The sequence below is a fragment of the Pelobates fuscus genome, chromosome 5 (assembly GCF_036172605.1).
Source record: "Pelobates fuscus isolate aPelFus1 chromosome 5, aPelFus1.pri, whole genome shotgun sequence".
NCBI lineage: Eukaryota > Metazoa > Chordata > Amphibia > Anura > Pelobatidae > Pelobates > Pelobates fuscus.
In genome coordinates, this window is record NC_086321.1 from 217,279,227 (window position 1) to 217,302,900 (window position 23,674).

Consider the following 23,674-nt stretch of genomic DNA (forward strand, 5'->3'; position numbering starts at 1 on the left):
TTGTTCAAACAATGGCTTCGCTGATTGAAACTTGATTGCCCTAACATAAATAAAATACCTAAATTTAAGAGGGAAAACACAAAAATGGCATTAATGAAAGCCAGAAATAAAACTACATTTTCTGTAAGTAAGTATAGGATCACTGATCGCTACACCACATCAAAGGTGTATACAGTGTGGTATACATATATATATATATATATATACACATTTAGACACACACTCTTACATATATACAATTTGCTACTTTGCTCTCTCTCTATATATATGCTATATTTACACATATATATATATAAAGCGTGTGTGTATATAAAGCGTGTGTGTCTGTTTAGAAATGTGTATATATATATATATACATATACCACTTTGCAAAAACTACACATGCATCTAGAACATAGAAATAAATCACTTAAATTAAATTTGAACAGTAGTCCAGAAGAGTAATACCATAAAAGTATATGCTCTTATTGATATCTACAATAAAATTCTATAAACCGTTGTCTCTCAAATTATACATATATATATATGTATATATAAAAAGTAAATACACCCAGTGTTTCATACGAATCTTTCCGCTGCCAGAGGAGTTTGCAATACTTCCTCTGCAGATCCCTCTGGCAGCAGAAGTGTTACATGGTCAGTTCCAAAAAAAAAAAAAGTAAGAAGAGAAAGAGAGCCCCACTCAGAGGTGCATATTTACATTCTTCAAACTGTAGCGGTGAAAAATAATTCTAGTAAGTGCAGGACATTCCTAGTGCCGCTGTAGTGATGTTTTTTATTTTTTTTAATTTTTTTTTAAGTAAGTCCTCTTGAGCACATTTCTTTTGTCTTAGTAGTGATGCATTCCAAAGCAATGTGAAAATCCCACTGTCTTTACTTGCAGCCAGTGCCTGAATCTGGATTGAAAAGCTCCTTATATAATGGGGGGAACAGTGTGTTCACTATCTCTGGATGAGATTGTTTAAAAACCTGCAGCTTCTCTCCATGCAAGTTGCAAAGTGCAGTTATGTTTGGTATCTTGGCTATTAACTGTGAAGAAAAGAAACAGCAAGTTTTATTAACTTTCAAAGAACAGTTAAGTGCATACAACTATATGTATCGTTGTGTTTGTATGTGTGTGTGTGTGTTGATATATTAACATATCTGTGAATAAGAGTGCAATTGACATTTGTAACTATCATTTATCCTTTAGTACTAACTATATCTTTTTTTTTTGTTGGTAGAAATGCTTTTCCTAGTGTCGCCTATCTAGATAACGGTGATATTTTAGCATGTCTCATACTTCAAAAGAAAAATGACTGTTGTGTATCACCTGCATATCTCAAGTTGGACTTTGAGAAGTCCTCCTTGGGCACAGAAGCTCAAAAAATCATGTTTTCATTTGCTCCACAACTATGCCAGAGTTCCCAGCTTGACATGCAAATAAGCACAGACAGACATTATGCTTCAGACTTTACATTTTTGCACATATTCTTAGGAATGGACATTGACGTTTTTGTAAACCAAAGCATTGGTTATGATACAAAAGGATCAGTAACCAGAGACCAGACATGAACTGTACAATGTTAACCAGCATGGCGCTGGTTATGGTCTTGATGTTGAAGTCTTTTGGAGAGAATATAGCTAGGTGACTAAAAGTACATAGAGACCAAACACAATAAAACTCCCCACAGTGCTAATAGAAAATGTATCACCTGCATATCTCGAGTTGGGCTTTGAGAAGAGCCCCCACACCCTACATGCACAGAAACGTGAGCTTGAACCAGTGCCATAAGATTGCAAAAGTACAGTCCATGGCTGGTTTCTAGTGACTGATACGTTTAGATCATAATCCATGTGTTTAAACCAATGTCTGTACTCATTTGAATGTCAAGCTGGAAACTCTGGGATAGTTGTGGAAACATGATTTCTCAAGTTTCTCTACCCAAGGGGAACTTTCTAAAGTCCAACTTGAGATATGCAAGTTGGGAGTTTTGTCCTGTTTGGCCACACCACAAAATGTTTGGCACCTAGCTATATACTTCTAAAGAGTAGACATGGATAGGGTGCTGTTTGGACTTAGTGGTCAACTCAGGGATCATAAGATATAGCAGTTTAGTAGATATACCTCCAATGAAAACATACATTAATTTAATTATGCACTTTTTGTATTGGGAGTATATCTAAAAACAGAATACAATAACCACAGATATGTTCTCTGCATCCATTGCATGCCCTCTATTTCTTCCCCAGCTCAGACTTTATGTGGCTGTCCAATCACAGAACCAATGCAGCTCAATAAGACATCTTTGCAAGGCACATGATTTGGGCAATTGCTGCCTCTTGAGCTTAGTTCCACTGAGCTAATCCAACCAGGAAGTAACATGACCTGTTGTCTGATTAACAGCCAGTAAGAAACTTAATTTATAAAAGTATCAATTTCTTTTTTTTTTTTTTTAAATCTGTACTTTTTGCCAAGTGAAAAAAAGGACACACTCTTCACAGATAAAGCACTTCAGCAAGCAAAAGTATTTTAGGTGTGTGGAGTGCTTCTTTAATATAGTTAAATGTTTAACCTAATTTGAAACACTTTTCCCAGAAAATCTGCCTTAATTTAAGTGATTTTTGGAGAACAAATATGTTGTCAGTGGAAATATACAGATAGAGTTTAACAATTACACTGTTGCTTTAATAAAAGTGCCAATTTCAAAATTCCCATTGTGTATCAAAAGACTAACCTTTGCCAACGTCTCATCATCTAAGTGGTTCTTCTGAATCACATGCTGAAGTGCAAAATAAATCCTTTCTTGAAGTTTCTGGACTTTTCTTGGCTCTATCAGCCAAGGTCGTTCTGAACCATAAATAACAAAAAAATAATAATAAACATGTTAGGCAACTGAAACCATCAACACAACAAGCACTATGATTATAAGAGTACAGTGTTTAACAAAAAAACAAAGACTAAAGATGAATTTCTATAGATCCCAAATACTCTATCGTTAAAGCGCACCTGTCATGGAGCACAAAACATTACATAAAATGTTAGTGGAGCAAACCTTGTACAAGACTAATTTAAACCAAGTACAAGATTTTATGAACATTGTTATGGTAGATTTCAACTTCCTTTTACCTGGTACCCACATGAAGCAATCCTGGTCTTATCAGAGCAACTACAGTGCATGCACTGTTACTGCTGTGATTATCCTCTGGTGAGCATGGCTTGCAGATGTTACTCCATTATAAGCAGATGTCACTCCTTTCAGATGCCAAAGGGCTGGCAAAAAAAAAAAATCATAATTTTGGCCGGTTGATGAGTTGTTTCACTGGTCCATTGGAGGAAGGGGGCATAAGGTAAGAGAGAATGGGGGTGTGGGTGGGAATGTGGGGAATGCCAAAACTGTGTAGAAACTAAGGTACGTGTTGTATGAATATATCCTTAAGCTATTAAATATATAATGTATCATTAGGATATTATTATTTTCTTAAATGAACACTATACTACAAGCCTGTATTACTAATGCAATAGAGTCCCTTTCCTTAACTTGTTAGGTTCCCCTTCTATCATTCCTGTCTTTTTTTTAACTTTAATTTCAGCACCGAGGCACCTTCCCGAGGTCTTCTTCTCCCCCGACATCAGGGAACTGGTTTGCCCTAAAGTGCATGTGCAGCAAGAGCTGCGTGTGCATTAAAGCTTCCCCATAGGAAAGGATAGCTATGGAGAATTTGAAGATGTTAGATGTTTTCACGCAAAGCTTGAGGATGTCCAACCTTGTTTCTTGGAGTAAAACTCCATAAGGGAGCAGAAAGCACCTCTATTGGAGAACGTAACAGCCACAAGAAGACAGCCACTAGAGGAGGATGTAACCCTGCAATGAAACATTGCAGTTTCTCAGAAACTGTATTAGTTTACATTGTAGGATTAAACAGACAGGGGCACTGCACCTACACCACTTGAATGAGATTAAGTAGTCTGGGAGCCTTTTAGTAGGTATTACAATTTATAGTTAATTTGTCATGACAGGTTCAATTTAATTGTATTGTAATTACTTGGTCAGCATGTTAACTTGGGTGGGATTTGCTGGTACAGGTAAGATTAAAATAGCTTGTTGCTGCAAAGCATTTATTTTACATGATTTATTAAATGTTTTGTACATATTTTAAAAAAGATTAGTAATATTAGGATTTGTCACGTGTGTTTCAAGAATTAATATAACAGAGATAAATTGATACAGTCAATTTTGAGTGATCTATTTGCCAGCTTCTAACTTAAATGGTTCAATGTCAAAAGCAAAAGTATTTTTTTTTGGAGTACCAAGGACTCGGAAAAAACATTGTTATCTTGATCCTCTTGCATGCAAAGATTTAGAGACAGATCAAATATGCTTAAAAATCCATAAAATTATTTAGATTTTTTTTTTTTAAACAATATTTGTATAACTTAGTAGTACATATATTTTGTATTATATTATTATACTATAATGAAATAATTATTTTATTTAGTACCTGGTGATATTAGTACAGCTGCAGAAAACAAGGCTATTTCCTCCTCGGTAAGCTGAAGTGAACATAAACTTTTTGCGAAGTCGAATGCTTCATTCACTAGATCATCAGAACCTGGAGGTCAATGAAACCAAAGTGAGAACGAGATATTAATCATTGCTCATATGTGCCTGGAGCTCAGATTCCAATCAAGGAAAGGGACCAGGTGATATTGGAATTAATAATTTTGGTTAGTTTAAATCTCGGAATTTCAATCAGCACCATGTGGAGTGAGAAAAACACAAAATCTAATTGTCTTTAGCAATAGATGTTTTAGTTGTATTCTGTAATACTCTTTTAAAAGAGGTAATATTTCCTTGTGAAACATTTCTACATGTTAACACTGCTTTTATAGCTGTGTAATCGACTGAATAATTAATAAAATGATTAAAAACAAAACAAAAAGAACCCTTACAGATTGGAATGCACTGCTTTAGAATGTCTACAAAAAAATCAATGATATTATACAGTATTTACTATTAACCTGTTTATGGTAATGCCATGCAGGGCTGGTGCTAGACTATTTTGCGATCTAGGCAAGAGCAGCTACTTGCAACCCCCACCCCCCCCAAAAAAGTCACCTTCAATTTTTAAAAACAGATTTGTAGAAAAAAAATTAAAAGCATAAAACTTGGAACTACTGAAGCCCCTCTGTGTATCTCTTTCTCCCTCCAGCCCTTCTGTGTTCCTCTTTGTCCATCTGCCCCCACCCCCATCCCTTTGTGGTATTTCCCCCCACCTGTTTACCCACATGTAGCTTGGCCGAGTGGACCATCGTAGAAGATCTCCTGTTTCCTCTACCTGTTCTGACAGGAAATCTGCTCGTTGCTCTTATTGAGCACATTGTGTCAGGCCAGGTAGAGGATAAAGAAGACCCTTTGCCATGGTCCTCTTGGTCACACAATAGGGAGTGACTGGCAGGAGAGGAGATTTTAGCAGTGTGCTCCTTTCCTGCCGGTCACCCAGGGATTGATCCACCTGGGGTGTTGCCGCCTAGGCAGCTGCGTAGTTCGCTTAGAGGTAGCCCTGGTCCTGATGGCATTTTATATACATCTAAAAGTCAGTGGAAACTTCCCTGTTAGAAATGATTGATTGCTATGTTGGAGTTTTAGCTTAAAGGCTTTTTTTCACTTCTAGTTTCAATTTTCATGCAAAAGTATATAAGACCATTCAATATGTAGACAAGAAAAAAAAAATTGTACCTAATGATTTGAACATCTGCATCCCTCCATACTTTCCTTCAAAAAGAACAGTGTTGTTTAATGGATTGAAGGCACGACACATTCTTACTAATACAACTTCCAAACACCCTGTCAAAAGAAAAAATATATAAAAGTTACAAAATCCACAAAAACAATCTTTTATTTTCAAAATAGAAAAAAAAATGAAAGGAACAGATGTTTTATTTTTATCTTAAACTGTCCTACTACATATTGGTATAACATCACATCTTTAGGCCATCTCATCTTACAGAAATTCCTTCATGAGAAGGACAACAATGTTTGATGAGTTTTAGTGAAATAATGTAATTGCAAAATAATTATTTTGATCCAGTTGGTGGTAATTCAGTTTCCGTCAGAGTGTCATGACTTTTTCAGAAAAATCTTTATTCTCCACTGTTTATCCTTTCCCCAGTGGTGAAACCAGGTCCCAAGAGAGTTTGGGTGTCCTGCATCTGCTCTTTTGTGCGTACAGACAGGGCCGGTAGTTCCTCCACTCTGACTGTGCAGCAATGCCAGACCATGCCAGACCTCAGGAGAAGTTCCTGTTGCCACAGCCAAGCAGTCAGAGGGGGGCAGGGCCACACACAAGGATACTATTTGAAGGCTGAGCCTCCAAACAAGTCACCACATCAAAGCCCATGTGGTGTTCTTCAAGATTCAGCCAAAGGTCTCCTGAGGCATAAGGAGCCGAAGCCCATCTGGAGGAGTAATGCTGTGTTTAGTGCTGTATAGGGGACTAGTTTGTTGACTGTCACCACTGTTTATTCATTACTGACGTATGGTTGGAGGGAATAGAATGGATCTTTGACCAGAGTCAGTGGGGGACTGGGTGGAGCATAAAAAGCATTGCTTTGTGGTCTTGTTTATGTATATCTTGTGTGAGTGTGTGTTTATGTGGTAGTGTGTGTGTCAACAAACTTTTAAAATTGTGCTTAGACTGGTCACAGGGGCAATTGTCTGCAGCTTCAGCACGATTGCCCCTTTAAAATAAGTCTCTACTTGCAATTTATGGGTAATCAAAATCAAAATATAAGAAGTATTGCATATTTTTATTTTAACAGGCCTGGGAAGCAATTTTCTTTCTGCAATTCTCAGGTCCCGTTGAATACTTACCAGGAAGTAGAAAAACAGACAGAAAATGCCTCCTGTGGATGGCTGAAACACTATAGCTGCAATTATAATTATCTCAAACTCTACGGAGGTTAATTCTGCAAAAGATTATCATGCTCATCTGTGAAGAACTGAAGCTGATGGATGTGTGAGAACTTCATGATTGATTGAATGCATGGTATAGATTAGCAGTGATGAAGTGCTGAGGATCTTCTAGGCTTTCAGAATAAAATAATTTGAAAACGAATGGTCTTTTTCATTATCTTGTAAACCAGTAATATACATGGGCATGTGCCAAGTGGAATTGTGTGCCTGTTCACAATTTAAACCCCTATCTTTATTTTTATGTATTTTTGGGGTAGCTCATTGTTTTAAAAAGGTTGACAAATGGAATGATTTATTTTTTATATATTGATGTGGTTCTTGCTAAGAACATTTGATATGTTCTGCCTTTTTATTATTATTATTATTGTTTTTTTTTATATAGCGCCAACTAATTCCATATGCAATATTATAAAAGGGGGGAACATTTACAATTTATTTTTGCATTTTTTCTTTGAATGGATATCTAAAAACAGCTTGTGAAAGCAGCAGATCTCTTGTCTGCAGCCTTTTCAAGCCCTCCCCTTTTTCCTTAGCACAGATTTTCAGTGGCAGCGAATACTCCAATCAGAGGCTTCATTGAGATTTCCTAAGCATTTCAGTGTGCTGTGATAATAGTACTGCCACTTCCATTTACTCCGTGGAGCTAAAGGAAGCGGAATAAAACTCATGTGGCTGTCTCTGCCAACCAAATATAAAAGTGACAATTTCAATAAACTCTTATAAACCGTCACAAACGCCACGGACTCCACTCACATAAAGCACTTCAGAAAGCTGAAGAGTGGAGTGGTCTTTTAATGAGTGCACTTCCTTCCTGCAATGTGAATCTTTCATGGCAGCACTTTTAATGTAGAACACGAAGAAACAATTTGTGACATTTTATGTATATGTCATCCATAGCTGTGACAGTGACAAAATGTACTAGAGTCATTTTAATAGGTTTAGATATTTATGATCAGTGTAGCAATCATGTTCACTAATATAATAATATAATTAAATATAATTAAAGAGAAACATGAAACAACAATGATTAAGAAGAGCAAATCATTAACCAAAACCAAATAGAGAATTAAATAAAGAAGCTGAATAATCAATAATCAATCAGAAATATGATATCTCCTGGACACAGGATAATGAAGCAGTTATTATTAGCTGTCTGTTAGCAAGCATTGTCATATTTACTATTGCAATTGTGCTAATTGTGAATTACATGGAGAATTGGTTTTATACATTCAATTGTTATTCTAATTTGAACTTTTTTTTTTTTCAACATTTTCACAAACTGAGTAATATGGAATTAACCTAATTCTTTTGTAGAAAAGTCATGCCAAGTACAGGAACAGCTGCAATAATTATGAAAATGAATTACAGCCAAGTGTTGTGCTACTCGCAACATTAGTGCCATATGCACAAGAGCACGATTTATTATTGTAACAAGCTGTTTATAGTTTTCTGGAGATGAATAGATGATGCCCCTTTTAAATGAAGTATTTCAGTAGCCTTGAGAAAACATTACACGACTAGAGGGGCAGGAAAAACCTGACCCCAGAGTCAAGAGTGGACTAAATAGGTAATATGGGCTTAGCCCAGACAAGACAAAATTGAAAATGAATAACAAATCTGTCTTTAAAAAAGGGGGTCCCAGGTCAAAAGACTATGGGGAACGATTCTCAAAAAAAGGTTAGATTAACCACACATAACGTGTATAACCCGCTATAATTGGTAAGAAACAAAACCGTAAAATATAAACTTTATTAGTATTTAAAGGGCACATTTACACAATAGTGAAAATTAAAAATAACGACATAGTGAAAAACAAAAAAATAGGTGACTTGGGAAAAGTGTAATATTGAAAAGGAGAAACCTAGGGGGTCTGCCTATCGGTTTGCCTCACAGCAAGCGGGAGAATATATACAGCTGTTTAGTAATAAAATGTTATTCCAAGTGGAAGGCTAAAATCTAGCCTATTAAATAGCAGCAGTATATGGGGAACAGAAGAATAAAGCTTGGCATTTAGATTCAAAATTAGATATATTTTGAAAATAATGGAAGATAATGGAAGTAAACTGGTATATTAGTAGAGTCTGATTATAAGGAACAGGAGTGTAGTTGAATATAGAGTGTTTATTTGCCACCCCCATCTTAATAATTAGACCACACTCTACTTAAAAGAGGGTGAATATGGGATTTAAAGGGGAAAACAGGAGGGTAGGAGTTCATAGCAATAATTACCTACCCCCTTCCCCACTACAAACCACAACACTGATTATAGTTGCAAAGAAGTCTTCTGATCCCCATAGACTGTTGCTATTTAATTGGCTAGATTTTAGCATTCCACTTGGAATAACATTTCATCACTAAACAGCTGTCTTTCTTGATACTATCTTTCTACTTGGGTTGATCAAGAATTAGTATATTTTTCTCATGCTTGCTGTGCTTGATATTTACAAGCCAGATAGGCAGACCCCCTAGGTTTCTCCTTTTTAATATTACACTTTTCACAAGTCACTTTCGTGCTTTTCACTGTCTTTTTTTTTTCTTTTTCACTATTATGTAGATATGCCCATTAACCTCCCTGGCGGTATGATTATGTCAGGAATTTTGTACCAAAAGCTGTACCATTTTTTTGCATGGAAATTTGGTGTTATGTATTGTAGGCCAGTAATTACTTTCTTAAACCTTACCAAAAGTACTCTCAGATGTGCTAAAGTTCGAAACATAAAATCATGAATTATAATCTAATAAATAATATAATTTTATTCAATAATGTAATAAATAATGAAATTTGTCAAACAAAGAAAATTCAGTAAACATCCTGGGTGTGGTAAATTTTGAAACATGGGACTGCACATAGACCGACATCACAATCAGGGCAATGGAATCTGGTTTCCTTTCTGATTTTTTTTCCATTGCTATCTCGCTTTGAGCAGCAAACTACGCACATCCTTGTAGGTGCTGCCTTTTTTGCGGTTGGCGGGATGTAATCCATAAAGTGACGACCAGTCAGGCGTTCTGGGTTGACAACGTCAACAGCACGACGTCCAGATCTGTTCACGGCCACTGATGCCGTTTGGTAGTTCACAAAAATCCGCTCCGCCACCTTCCAGATAAAGTCAGAATGAACAAGAGGCTTGTCACTCTTTCCTCTGTGCAGTATATAGGCATTCCAGAGGCATTGTTCCAGTAGATGCCTGAAGATTTTTTTGTAATTTTTTGTTGTTGTTTCCGCATAGCCGGATAAAATGTCATCGCCTGATCAGCTCTATCGACTCCTCCCATGGTGTTGTTGTAGTCAATCACAAGTTGTGGCTTCATTACATCTTTCCCACCTCTTGTGTGGACCATGGCAGTGGAGGTGTTATGCACTGTACTCATTAGGCATACGTCTTTTTTGTCACGCATTGCCATCATCTTTCCTTTCTGCCAGGCAACCATTTCTCCTGTTTTCAGTTTTTTCTTGGCAAACATAGATGGCAGGTCACGTCGGTTGGCCCCAACGGTTCCATATCCATCAGTCTTGTGTTTTATCAGAAACTCGTACAGCTCAGGCGATGTGTAAAAGTTGTCCGTTGTCACACAATACCCCAGATTCAGCAATGGCTCAAGCAGTGTAAGGACTGAGGACATTGCCATCCCATAGCCGCTGTACCTGGGGTTGAATTGTGTTCCTTTACTGGTGTATATGACGGAATTCCATATATAGCCAGTGGCAGACTCGCAGAGCATATAGGATTTTATTCCAAACCGTGCTCTCTTGGATGCGATGTATTGAATCCAGCTGAGGCGTCCCTTGTAAGCCATCAGACTTTCATCAATGCTGATGTCTCTATCTGGCACATAGGCCTGCTGGAAATTTTTTAGGATCATTTGGTATACTTCCCAGATCTTCTTGAGTTTTGGCGCTGGATGTGTGGCTTCGTCAAATTCCTTGTTGTTGGTGAAGTGCAAATTCTTCATTATGAGGGAAAATCGGTACTCGGACATGATGGTGCCAAAAAATGGGGTTGCCAGCCATTTATTGGTAGTCCAGTACCATTTCTGCTGGGGTTTCCCCACCACCCCCTGAAGAAGTATTAGCCCCAGAAACTTCCAGATGTCCTCTTTAGTCACCGGTTCCCATTTTCTGTTCCTGGAAAACTTGCTGTGCAGAGTAGCTGATTGCTGCTCGTTGTAGCGATTTGTCTCCGTGACAATCTTTTCAATGACGTCATCTGTGAGAAATAATTTTAGGTATGCCAAAGTAATAATTGTGCTCAACGTCTACCTTCATCCCAGGTGATCCAGTAAACGGAAATCTTGGCGGCGGTACCTCATCCATACCGCAATCAATAAGGCACCAAGTGCGCACATCACTGAGCTCGGGTGCAGAATCGTCGCTGTCGCCACTTCTCTGGTCACTGTCAGAGTCGGATGACGAATCTTGCCACGAATCGCTATCGCAGTCGCTCAATTCTGTGAGGGGCTCTGTGTCGCTGCCGCTGTCACTCATCTGATCCAAACCCGCTTTGGAGATGCTAAAGTGACGCTTTGATGCCATTTATAAAAAAATTATTTTATGGGCAGAAATTACAGCAAAAAGGGCAGGCAGGGCAGTGTAGGATGATCAAATTTCAAATCTGAGGTGATACTGTGTCAAATCTGAGGTGATACAATGTAATCTGACAGGATTTCACTGTATCACCTAACTTTATGTGTGTGTGTCACTTTTATACTTTATGCATTTGAATTACCCGCCCAGTTCCGCCCCCATGAGCCTCTGCGGCTCACAGAGACGGATCCAGGAGGTCAGATGGAGGCATCCGCCGGGGCTCTCACCGGCAATCACAGCGCGGGAACATCGCTGGATCGCAAGGAGAAGGTAAGGAGACTCGGAGTTATCTACCCCGAGCGTGACTCGGGGTTACCGCTTCTGGCAGCGAAAATTAACCCCGAGTCACGCTCGTGAATACCGCCAGGGAGGTTAAATACTTATAAAGTTCATATTTTAATTTTTTGTTTCTTACCAATTATAGTGGGCTATACATGTTATATGTGGGTAATCTAAGCTTTCTTTGAGAATCGGTAACCATAGTCTTTTAACTTGGGACCCCCTTTTTTCAAAGAAAGATTTGTTATTCTTTTTTCAATTCTATTTCAGTAGCCTTACGTCTCCCAAGTGGCCAAGTGCCACATTATTTTTTTAGTGATTGTTTTCACAATCAGCATCATAGTATTATGAGCACAATGATCCTTTGGCATACCTAAAATTATTTCTCACAGATGACGTCATTGAAAAGATTGTCACGGAGACAACCTCTCCTCACCTGAATTTATTTAACACACTGCATCCTTACATTGGTTTAATCACTCATTGATATTTGTGTGTTTGTATATATGATCTACATATCTATATAATACACATTTTTTCTAATGTTCTCCCTTCTATTTTTCACTTTAACACTAACTTCTCTCATCACTAAAATATCCCTATCCTTTCACTCACCTGTCCCTAGCAACACCATAATTATTACTTCCACCTTACTCCCCTCCCCTCTCTATTCATCCCATGCACTCTACACATACCTTTCCAGCCTATCTCCACCAACTCCTCCCAAATCCTCTACATACATACCCTCTTACAAAACTTTCAAATCCTACTCCCACCTTCACTTCCTTTCTATCCTTCTGCTCCTAGCTGCTGGTGATGTCTCTCCTAACCCCGGCCCCCTCGCAACAAACTCAGCACATACTAACCCAAGGATCCACACTAATCTCATACCCATCTCATGTTCCTCTAAATCCTCCTTCAATACTGCCCTCTGGAACGCACGCTCTGTTTGCAATATAACTAAATCCACTGCTGTCCATGACTTCTTCATCTCTCGTTCTATAGATTTACTAGCCATAACAGAAACCTGGCTCTCCCCCTCTGACACTGCCACCCCTGCATCTTTGTCCTTCGGTGGTCTCCAACTTACCAACAACCCAAGAAACTCTGAATGTAAAGGTGGTGGTGTTGGGTTTCTCCTCTCCCCTCACTGCTCTTTTAAACCTCTTCCCACCCCCCTTTCTCTCTCTTTCCCGTCATTTGAAATACACTCAATTCGCCTTTTCAAACCCTTCTCTGCTAACATTGCTGTTATTTACCATCCCCCTGGTTCCCCTCTTCTCTTCCTTGACCACTTTGCTGCCTGGCTACCCTATTTCCTCTCTTCTAACATTCCATCCCTAATTCTCGGGGACTTCAATATTCCTATAAACCCACCTTTGACCTCTGCAGCCACTAAACTACTTTCAATTACTTCCTCCCTCGGGCTATCGCAGTGGGCAAATTCTCCCACCCATGTAGCTGGCAATACCCTTGACCTAATCTTCACTTATGCATGTACAGTATCTAATATCTGCAACACTCCATATCCACTCTCTGATCACCACCTCTTATCATTTGCTCTCATGTACCCCCTCACCCAAAAACCTCAGCCTAACCCCCCTCAACTCAGGAGGGACCTTAATTCTCTTGATCTCCAACAGTTGTCAGCTGACATTGATTCACAACTGCTGTCCATCCCTTCCCTCTCCTGTCCTTCACAGGCCATCTCCATATATAACTCTACTCTTACATCTGCCTTGAACACTGCAGCGCCACTCCAAACAAGCACCTCGAGGAGGACCCGCCCCCAACCATGGCATACTAAATCAACGCGCTACCTGCAAAGATGCTCCCGTTGTGCTGAACGCTCCTGGAGGAAGTCTCGTACCCAATCAGACTTTCTCCATTATAGATTCATATTGTGTTCATACAGTGCAGCCCTTGCCCTTGCCAAACAGTCCTATTTTTCCGCTCTCATTAGTTCATGTTCCCGCAACCCCAGGCGTCTCTTTCACACCTTTAATTCTCTTCTTCGCCCTGCTGTGGCCACCCCCAAAACTAACCTTACTGCTGATAATTTTGCATGTTACTTCACTGACAAGATTGAACAGCTAAGGAAAGAATTCTCCCCTCCTTGCCTTTCGGTTTCTCAATCACACATAGATCATGCCTTTCCTACCCTTCAGACATTCTCCCCAGCTACTGACCAAGAGGTGGCTGCTCTTCTTTGCTCCTCTCGCCCCACCACTTGCCTGCTCGATCCTGTCCCATCTCACCTTATTAGATCTCTCTCCACTTGTCTTGTGCCTTCTCTAACACACATCTTCAACTGCTCGCTCTCTTCTGGCATCGTCCCTGCTGACCTTAAACATGCCACTGTAGTACCTATACTAAAAAAACCATCCCTCGACCCATCCACCCCCTCTAACTACCGTCCCATATCCCTGCTCCCTTTTTCCTCAAAGCTTCTGGAAAGACTTGTCTTTACCCGTGTGTCTCATTTCCTCAATTCCAACTCTCTCCTTGACCCCCTTCAATCTGGCTTCCGCCCTCTCCACTCTACAGAGACTGCCCTTATCAAAGTTACTAACGACCTAATCGCAGCTAAATCCAAAGGCCACTACTCCATACTAATTCTTCTTGACCTCTCAGCGGCCTTTGACACCGTTGATCATGCTCTCCTTCTTCAAACTCTTCAATCACTTGGTCTCTGTGACTCTGTCCTCTCATGGTTTTCCTCTTATCTCTCCCAACGCTCATTCAGTGTCTCCTTTTCTAATGATACCTCCTCCCCTTGCCCTGTCTCAGTTGGAGTTCCCCAAGGCTCCGTCCTTGGTCCCCTTCTATTTTCTCTTTATACTGCCTCTCTTGGCAAACTTATTACCTCTTTTGGATTTCACTACCACCTGTACGCTGATGACACCCAGCTATATCTCTCCTCCCCGGACCTCTCCTCTGCCGTCCTGCAACGTGTCACTGCTTGCCTTTCTTCCATCTCTGACTGGATGTCCTCCCGCTTTCTGAAACTCAATCTCTCAAAAACTGAGCTCCTTGTCTTTCCTCCTCCTAATACTGATCCTCATCTTTCGCTCTCCCTCCAAGTTTGTGGTACCAACATTAGTCCATCCTTGCAAGCGCGCTGTCTTGGCGTCATACTTGACTCTGGTCTCACCTTTGAGCCTCACATCCTGCATGTTGCCAAATCCTGTAGATTCCATCTTAAAAACATAGCCCGCATCCGCCCCTTTCTTGCACCAGATACTACCAAGGAGCTTGTCCATGCTCTAGTAATTTCCCGCATGGATTATTGTAACCCTCTCCTGATTGGTCTTCCCAATAGCCGTACTGCACCCTTACAGTCCGTAATGAATGCTGCTGCTAGATTGATTTTCCTCTCTAGTCGTTTCTCTCACACCTCACCCCTCTGCCAGTCCTTACATTGGCTTCCTGTATGCTATAGGAGTCAATTCAAGGTACTAACTCACACCTATAAAGCACTGAACAACTCTAGCCCCTCTTATATCTCCTCACAGATCCATAGGTATGTCCCTTCTCGGTCTCTCCGTTCTGCCCGTGACCACCTCCTGTCCGTTGTCCGCACTCGTACGGCCAACTCGCGCTTGCAGGACTTCTCACGGGCGGCTCCCTTCCTATGGAATAGCCTGCCTACCGCCATCAGACTCTCCCCTAGTCTTGCATCTTTTAAGAAGTGCCTTAAAACCCATCTCTTTAGGAAAGCTTATGGCCTCCAAGACTAACCCTTACCTCACATACCTGTCTCTTGCCCTCTCCTAAAGGGTAGCCCACCTTATTTGATTGTAAATTCCTGTCCTAATGTGTTTTACACCCCACCTCCTATAGAATGTAAGCTCGTTTGAGCAGGGTCCTCTTCAACCTATTGTTCCTGTAAGTTTATTTGTAATTGTCCTATTTATAGTTAAATCCCCCTCTCATAATATTGTAAAGCGCTGCGGAATATGTTGGCGCTATATAAATGGCAATAATAAATAAATAAATAAATTAGGGTAATGGTAACATCACTGCCTTAAAACTGGGAAAACCCGGTTAGAATCCTGGTCAGACCACCTCACCAGTAAGTGTTCTTGGCCAAGACACCTAATGATAAATATCACCCTACTTCAAATCCTCGAGATTGTAAACTTTTTTTAGCATGTACTTCTTTACCTCCAAAAATCCATTTCTGTAGTTATAAAGCACCTCAGAATATGTTGGTGCTAAATATCCGCTCATATTTTCTGATACTGGATGTTAGCCTTTTGCATCAGTCTATATTTGTATACTTTATACTCATTTAATCAAATGTGTCAAACTTTTATCAGAGCATTCACAGATTCTCTGTAATACACTGATTTAGCCCTATGACTGCCTTATGTATTTACAGCTACCTGAGAGTATGATCTCAGTTGTTTGGTATTTTTAATATCAACTTAATTAGCATAGTTTTACATTGCTGACTTATTTAAATTTAAGTAAAATTGTGACCATTGCTCTATTGACTAATGACTAATGAGTTTGTGGTCTGTTTTTACTTGGGTGACGTAACTGGACGTCACTTTTATTAAAGTGGCTCTGTCACTTCCTGGGGTCTTTGCATATTTAGCAAAACCCCCCTATGGTGACTTTGCCAACTGCAGTGAGGTGGCCACAGTATGGGAGGAGATGTGAGTTTTACTTACCTGAACCTGTCCCTAGTGGCTACTTCCGTCGTCTTGCTGTTGGTCCTCTTCAGCTTCTGGCTCTTCATCTGCCATAAGCCAACATGAGTATTTTACTCGTATGAGTATGGAGGATCCAATGTCTCACTAATGGCAGCTGAGAGATTGACATAGCTTGACATTGGTAGCTTTGCCTTTTTATCAAGCTTTGTCAAGGCTAGGAAAAATAAACGAGACAAAGAGGTCTCTAATTTGTCTTCTGAAAGCTTTTGCATGAGTTGGAATGTCAGTGAGATAAAGATTTTATCTTCATGAAATGCTATTTTTTTGTGTGCAGGGGATGACACCCCCTGCCCAAATACAACATAAAAAAGATCACTCATTAGTAGATATACCCCAAAAGAAAATGTGTGTGCATTTAATGATGCATTTTTCATTAACATTTTATCTAAAAAGAGCTTGTACAAACTGCAAATCTCTTGTCTGCTGCCTTTGCAAGCCGTCCTCTTCTAACCCTGCCCAGACTGCCTGTGGCTGTCCAATCACAGACTTCCCAGCGCAACTCAATGAGAGTCTTTGCAAGGCAGGCGTTCTAGGCAATTTTTGCCTTTTAAGGTCAGCTTTACTGAGCTAAAGAAACCAGGAAGTAACAGGACATGTCTGCTTGAAAAGCCAGGAGGTGTAACCAATACAATTTATAAAAGTGTAAATTTCTTTTAAAATCTGCACTGTTTCCAAAATGGAAAAAAGGACAAACATAAAGCTTTTCAGCAAGCTAAATTGCTTTAGGGGTCTGCAGTGTCCCTTTAAGTAGTCAGGAGTCATGCAAGTTTGACAAATATGCAAGGGAGACTTGTAGTTGTAGTCCCAGATCAATAAAACTTAATACAAGTGTTAAACACAAACAGATACACAGATCTGTGATATTTTATGTTAACAATAGTGCCAAGCACACAGAACCTATAACTGCATCAGTTTTGTTTGACAGCACAAAGCCTTTTCACCAGTCAGTAAATTATTTTTGGTCACATGACTATAGAGTGACGGTGAGATACACTAATACACATAAGAAAACTATTAATAAAATACAATTAGACATAATCACATGCAGGGCCGCCTTTAGGGCATGACAACCATGACAGTTGTCATGGGCCTGGCGGTCCTGGGGGTCCTGGACTGCTCAGAGAGTCCCCGGCCCCACATTAACTACGTGCACATATATATATATAGCGATTACCGCTATATATATGTGCATCTTTGTGGCCACCAGCTACCTGTTACTGCAGGGGGCCCATCTTCACTTCCCAGCTGCTCTGTCTAAGTCTCACAAGCGACGTGGAGCATTGCCATGGTAACCCATGGCAACGCTCTGATGACCCGTGGCACTCGCAAGACAAAGCAAAGTCTTGCAATTGCCGCGGTCATCAGAGCGTTGCCAGGGTTACCATGGCAACACTCCACGCGGTTTGCGACACTTAGGCAGAGCAGTTGGGAAGTGAAGATGGGCCCCCTGCAGTAACAGGTAGCTGGGGGGTAGGGGGCCTCACCATGCCACTGGACACTCCCCTCCCTGGACAGAGGTAAGACACAGGGAGAGGGGAAGAAATCAAAATGTTTAACCCCCAACGCCGTTACGGCGTTCTATGCCGTCCTGCATTAAATGGGCTTTAAAGACTTTGCGGCGGCATAGAACGCCGTAACCGCTTTCAGCCCCAGGAGCTCCGGTGGACTTACCTCCACCACGGTCCTCTTCTGGAGGGCTGCCCTCCCCCGGCAAATGAGGCCCCTGGGGGCCATGTGATCGCTCTCAAAGAGCAATAACATGGCCCCCTATAGCTGGCTGTGGATCGTCCAGCAGGGGGACTGTCTGAAATGTCAGACAGTCCTCTTGCTGGTGGGAAGTTTAAAATTATTAAACATGTTTTAAAATAAAATAAATGTATTTACTTTTATATATACTTATATATATTTATATATATATATATATATATATATATATTATATATATAAAATATATATGTTTTATATATAATATATATACATCTTATATATATATGTAATGTGATACGTAATGTATTTTGTTTTTTTAATTCTTTATTTATGCGTGCTTGGTTTAGCATGTTAACAGAATCTCACGGAAACAGTGGCATGACAATTTTGAGCGGAACAATTAAATAGCGTTAACATTGATGACAAGGTTATAAGCACATTTTTATATAGCAAGCAAGTTGGGTGACATACCCGGGGTCGACAAGGTTGTGACAGGCATGGTTACATGTATGTTATTCCCCTGGTGTACTACAAGTGTGAGAGTGTAAAGATGCTCCCTAGGAGCAGGTGTATATGTGTTACAAGCCAGTTCAGGTGTGTGAGTTTGGATGCCTATGTGTACTCGCCTGTGGAGCTCTTAATAGTTCCATGCTAGTTGGGATGACGTGTGTTGGGTGCTCCGGTATGCGTCATACCCTGTGTGGCATCTCTATCCCCCTATCCCTGGGGGTGGTGGGGGTGGGCGGAGTGGTGTTAAACCAGAGTGGGTGCCAATGTTCTATCATACGTGGGGGGCTGTCTGTCGCTCTTGTGAGAGCAGGGGCCCCAAGGCTGCGGTTGTATTGTGGTGAAGAGAAAAAAAAATTAAAGAGAAAGGAAAAGAAAGGGAGAGGAGCACAGAGACATGTATGCGATGCGACGTGTGATGAGTGAGTTGCAGTAGCAAAACAAAGAAAAAAAAGTAAAACAATGGAGTTGGTGGTCTCTGGAACTACACTCATCACAAGAGGTCTGGATCTTCCCTTTGGCGGTTGTGACCGTGCCGTGCATTTTGTCTCTGGGCTCAGTCCTTGTGCAAGGTCAAGTGGGCAAAGGTTGTGGGTTTCAAGTTAACTGTCCTGGATTGGAGCTGTCCTCTGGGTCCAAGCTCTCCGATTGGCTTACGGCCGTGGAAGGTTGTAGTCCCAGTGCCGTTAGGAAGATGGGGGTCCCGGATGGGGATGCAAGGTGGTGTGCAGTCCCGTTGTGATGGACAAGCAGTGCGCCCATGTTCCCCCACCTGTAAGCTATGCCTGCTTTGCGCAGCGCGGTTGTCACAGATCCAAAGGTCTTTCACCTCAGCAATGTGGCTCTAGTAACGTCCTGGAAAAAGGAGAGCTGAGCACACTCAAATGTCAGCGGTGTTTTGCCTTTTATGGCGGTCATTATTAGTATCTTGTCAGATTCTGTCAATAAGCGCAGAATAACATCTCTGGGCGTGCTGGGTGGTAGGTGTGCGGAGCTCGTCACTCTGTAGATCCCGTCCAGAGTTATTTTCTTTGTGGTTGCTTGGGGTAGCATTGTTGTGAGCAGCCGCCGTGTGTAGTGCGGTAGCTCCTCAGTCGTGATCGCGGTGGGAACACCCCTGATTTTGATATGCGTCCAACGTTGTTTGTCCTCCAGGGAGGCAATCTGCCTAGCTAGTACATGTTGCCTGAGCTGCTTGGGTGCCTGGAAAAAAGGCATCAATCAGTGCGGTACGTATCGCTGGTCAGTGCCGGGTACCCATCGAAGCTCGATGGGGCTTTGTTTGGGGGATTTTTGGCAGATTATCTCCGGGTTCGGGAGAGCAGGTTTAGATGGCGTCTGTACAGGATGACTGCCAGGCTCCGCTCCCAACGTAATGTATTTTAATGTTAATATAAGTACATATATTAATCTTAAAATATACTTAGAATGACGTTACATATATATAAGATATATATATATTGTATATATAATACATATATATATATTTTTTATGTTTATATACATACGTATAATTACAATAGTAAATAAATAAAATAATAAAATAAATAAATAAAATATTTTTTAAAAAATTAAATAAATTATATATACATATGTAATCTCATTCTAACTGTGTTTTGTTATTAATACATATATATTGGTAACAAAAAACACTTAGAATTACATTCTATATATATATCTATCTATATATAAAATACAAATAACTGCAAATATTCATATATAGATAAATATATAATTACATAAATAACTACATAAGTATACACGTAGAATTTAAATACATATATATGTATATATATGTATATATATATATAAAAATTATACGTGTATGCTTAAGTAATATTTTAACATACTTATGTGATTTAATTAATTAAAATTTGATTGACGTGCCTAACAACCCAGGGAGCAAGTACAGAGAATTAAATTTGCATGCGCTATATTTAACCGTGTAACTTTCCAAGACACCATAAAACCTGTACATGGAGGGAGGGGGGGGGGGGGGGGGGGGGGGTACTGTTTTACTCGGGAGACTTCGCTGAACACAAATATTAGTGTTTCAAAATGATAAATTGTATTACAACGATTATATATTTAGTAAAAGTGAGATTTTTTAGCATTTTTCACACACGAACTGCACTTTTACTGACCATATTATTCTCGTTATATGTTTTACTGTTTTGAAACACTTTTGTTTGTGCTCAGTAAGAGTCTCCCAAGTATAACAGTACCCCCTATGTACAGGTTTTAAGGTGTTTTGAAAAGTTAGAGAGTCAAATATAAGGCTTGCATTTCATTTTTTTTACATTGAAATTTGCCAGATTGGTTACGTTGCATTTGAGACCGTATTGTAGCCCAGGAATGAGAATTACCCCCATGATGGCATACCATTTGAAAAGTAGAGAACCCAAGGTATTGCAAATGGGGTATGTCCAGTCATTTTTAGTAGCCACTTAGTCACAAACACTGGCCCAAAAAAAACAACACATTGTCTGGAGTCCCTTTGCACCATCCTGACTATGGTGTCACTTCAATGCTCAGTGAGGTTATTTGGTAGATATCAGGTACATATCAGGAAAGAAATGGGCTTGATAGGCCTCATACATATTCTCTACTCACCTGACTTAAGGAGTAATATCTGATCATTCTGACACAGTTCCATGAAACCTGTTATTCGCTTTGCAAACTCCACCACATATTGAATAGCATGGGTGATTTGAATGGCACACTGCTGCCACAAAGCTTCTCTTGTCTGTAAAACACCATGAAGCAGTAAAATATCAAATAAAATTTGTTCACACGTAACGGTTTGGTCAAAGCTAAAATTGTCTCAATACAATCAAAGTTTTGGAACTGTGATGGTCCTAAGATGGAATGTCAGTGATACGGTTGCATTACTGGTTATGCCCATAGAGTGCGGGTTGTTAAAATACTCTGTCCATGAGCTCAATGACTTCAATGCAGTTTGCTCCTTGACAACTGATCTAATGACTTACTAACTATGTACCTTAAAAGTCAATTGTCACTTCAAAAAATGTTTTTAACATAATAATCCTTATATCAAGTATTCAAAGAAAAGAGATTTAAAAAAAAGAAAAACACATCACCACTTTTAGTATATGACAGATTTCTTCAGTCATACATGCACCTTTGGTGAGACAGTGTTTGAAAACTGACAGTTAGTCTCTATGGTCTTCCCTGATGAGAGGTATGAAGTCTGCATCCATAGACACACATGGATGTTCATTAAACTATGAATTATGGTGAACTAGTGATTCTAGGGAATCCTAAATTTTATATTTTGCATGACATTTAAATGTGCATTTTAATTGACTGTTTTGCAGTTGGTCTAGCAATTGGTACCGTTGGTGTAGCAATTGTTACATTCTCTACAGCTCTGTGGTTGACTGCTCTTAGCTACACCAATTATTGCACTATATGAGAGAGCCAATAAAAATGGACAATTCAAAAATATGACCTCTAACTGCAGGCAAAAAAGCAAGCCAAAATGGCTGACATCAGTTAGAGATCTGATGTTAAAACAAATAATGCTGTGTGAAGAGCCTTTTGCCATATTACAGCTACATTATGAAGTCTTTTACATCTTATGGGTGTGTTATATCACTTCTACCTGTATTCTATACTTTGCAATCAACATTCTTATTTACAATGTCTCTAGACTCTTAATTGTGATATACTTTTCAGCCTCCTTCTTTGCATTGGTACTCAAAATAACATAAATATGTATTCCCATCTGCTGCACAGATTCCTTTAAAGTCCAGTGATTAAAAAATAAAATTTATTTAAAAAATGTGAAAACCATTCCCAATTTTTCACACTAATTTCTCAGCTAACTTTGAGATGTATATTTCAGTCACATGCAACTAAATCTAATTGTGTAATGGGCCTCTTCTCGATTGTGCAGCCTCATCCCTTACAATACCTCCAATGTGGCAATATATCTAAGTGGCCCCAAACCATATTGGCACGACCTTCCACACAAGAATAATCAGGACCGTGGAACACCTTCCCTTCAAGGACCTTTCCTGTTTAACTATTTCTGTACATCACAGAACCTGGAGCTAACCCTACCAGGAAATTTTGGCTCTCAAGAGCAAGACCTCAAGTAAGTAGTCTCCAACTGAGTTATGGAAAACAATAGAAGCAGCTAGATCGCCAACATTTGGCCATCACAGCTGATAAGTCACCAATCCTGTAAAAATACGGACGTAATTGCAGTGTCACATTTTTGGTGTTTCTGATGTAGGTGCTTCTAGATTATTTTTGTGGACCTTGATATATTACAGTTGGTGCATTTATACTAAATTTTTTGCCGAATTATGCATATATTATTTTAAGATCTCTATATTACAATTTATGGGCTGGATTCTCTTAACAGAGCAAGTATTTATCCTGGTTACTGTATAGCAATTCCAGTGAAGACAATGGGAGAATTTGTATTCAGTGAGTAAGCCCTACTCTGCAAAGATAAAGACTTATGGACTTAGACTCAGGAATTAGATGAAATAGTAAAATGGCAGCCCCTAGTTGGAGGTCTATACTATACCTTGTTTTGATATAATTTAATTTCTTCATAGGTATGTGTCTGCCAAGCTAATTGATGCAGTTCGTCCACTGTATATTGACATGTCTCCATGTGGGATTTTATAATATTCTGTGCAACTCGATCTGTGCCAAAGACATAAGGTAAAAATTCACTTGGAAATAGAACGGAAAAGCTATACATTAAGTTCATGCAGTTAAAATATAGAAAGATAAAAGGATGCAGGTTTTATGGATACACAGTAGATAACCAAGAAGTGGAGGATAGTGACATTTAAAGAGGTGGGCCAGAATGTAACTCTGCCCCATAAATCTACTCAATAAATCAGTGTCACAATTCCTTACTCCATGAAGCTAATGCC

The 23,674-nt window shown here is 39.7% G+C and overlaps 1 protein-coding gene across 2 annotated transcripts in view; it reads right to left on the bottom strand.

Annotated features, from left to right (window-relative positions):
* Positions 1 to 538: 538 nt before the first annotated feature.
* The window catches only part of RORB (RAR related orphan receptor B), a 225,180-nt gene continuing 202,044 nt past the window's right edge, over positions 539 to 23,674 (bottom strand). For both annotated transcript variants that reach the window (XM_063455034.1, XM_063455033.1), the window contains exons 5-10: positions 23,317 to 23,438; positions 21,369 to 21,501; positions 5,721 to 5,828; positions 4,483 to 4,593; positions 2,718 to 2,830; positions 539 to 1,029 (exon numbers count right to left, since the gene is read on the bottom strand). In XM_063455034.1, the coding sequence (XP_063311104.1) occupies positions 874 to 1,029; positions 2,718 to 2,830; positions 4,483 to 4,593; positions 5,721 to 5,828; positions 21,369 to 21,501; positions 23,317 to 23,438 (743 nt within the window). In that variant the 3' untranslated portion in view covers positions 539 to 873. The remainder of the gene's footprint in view (positions 1,030 to 2,717; positions 2,831 to 4,482; positions 4,594 to 5,720; positions 5,829 to 21,368; positions 21,502 to 23,316; positions 23,439 to 23,674) is intronic.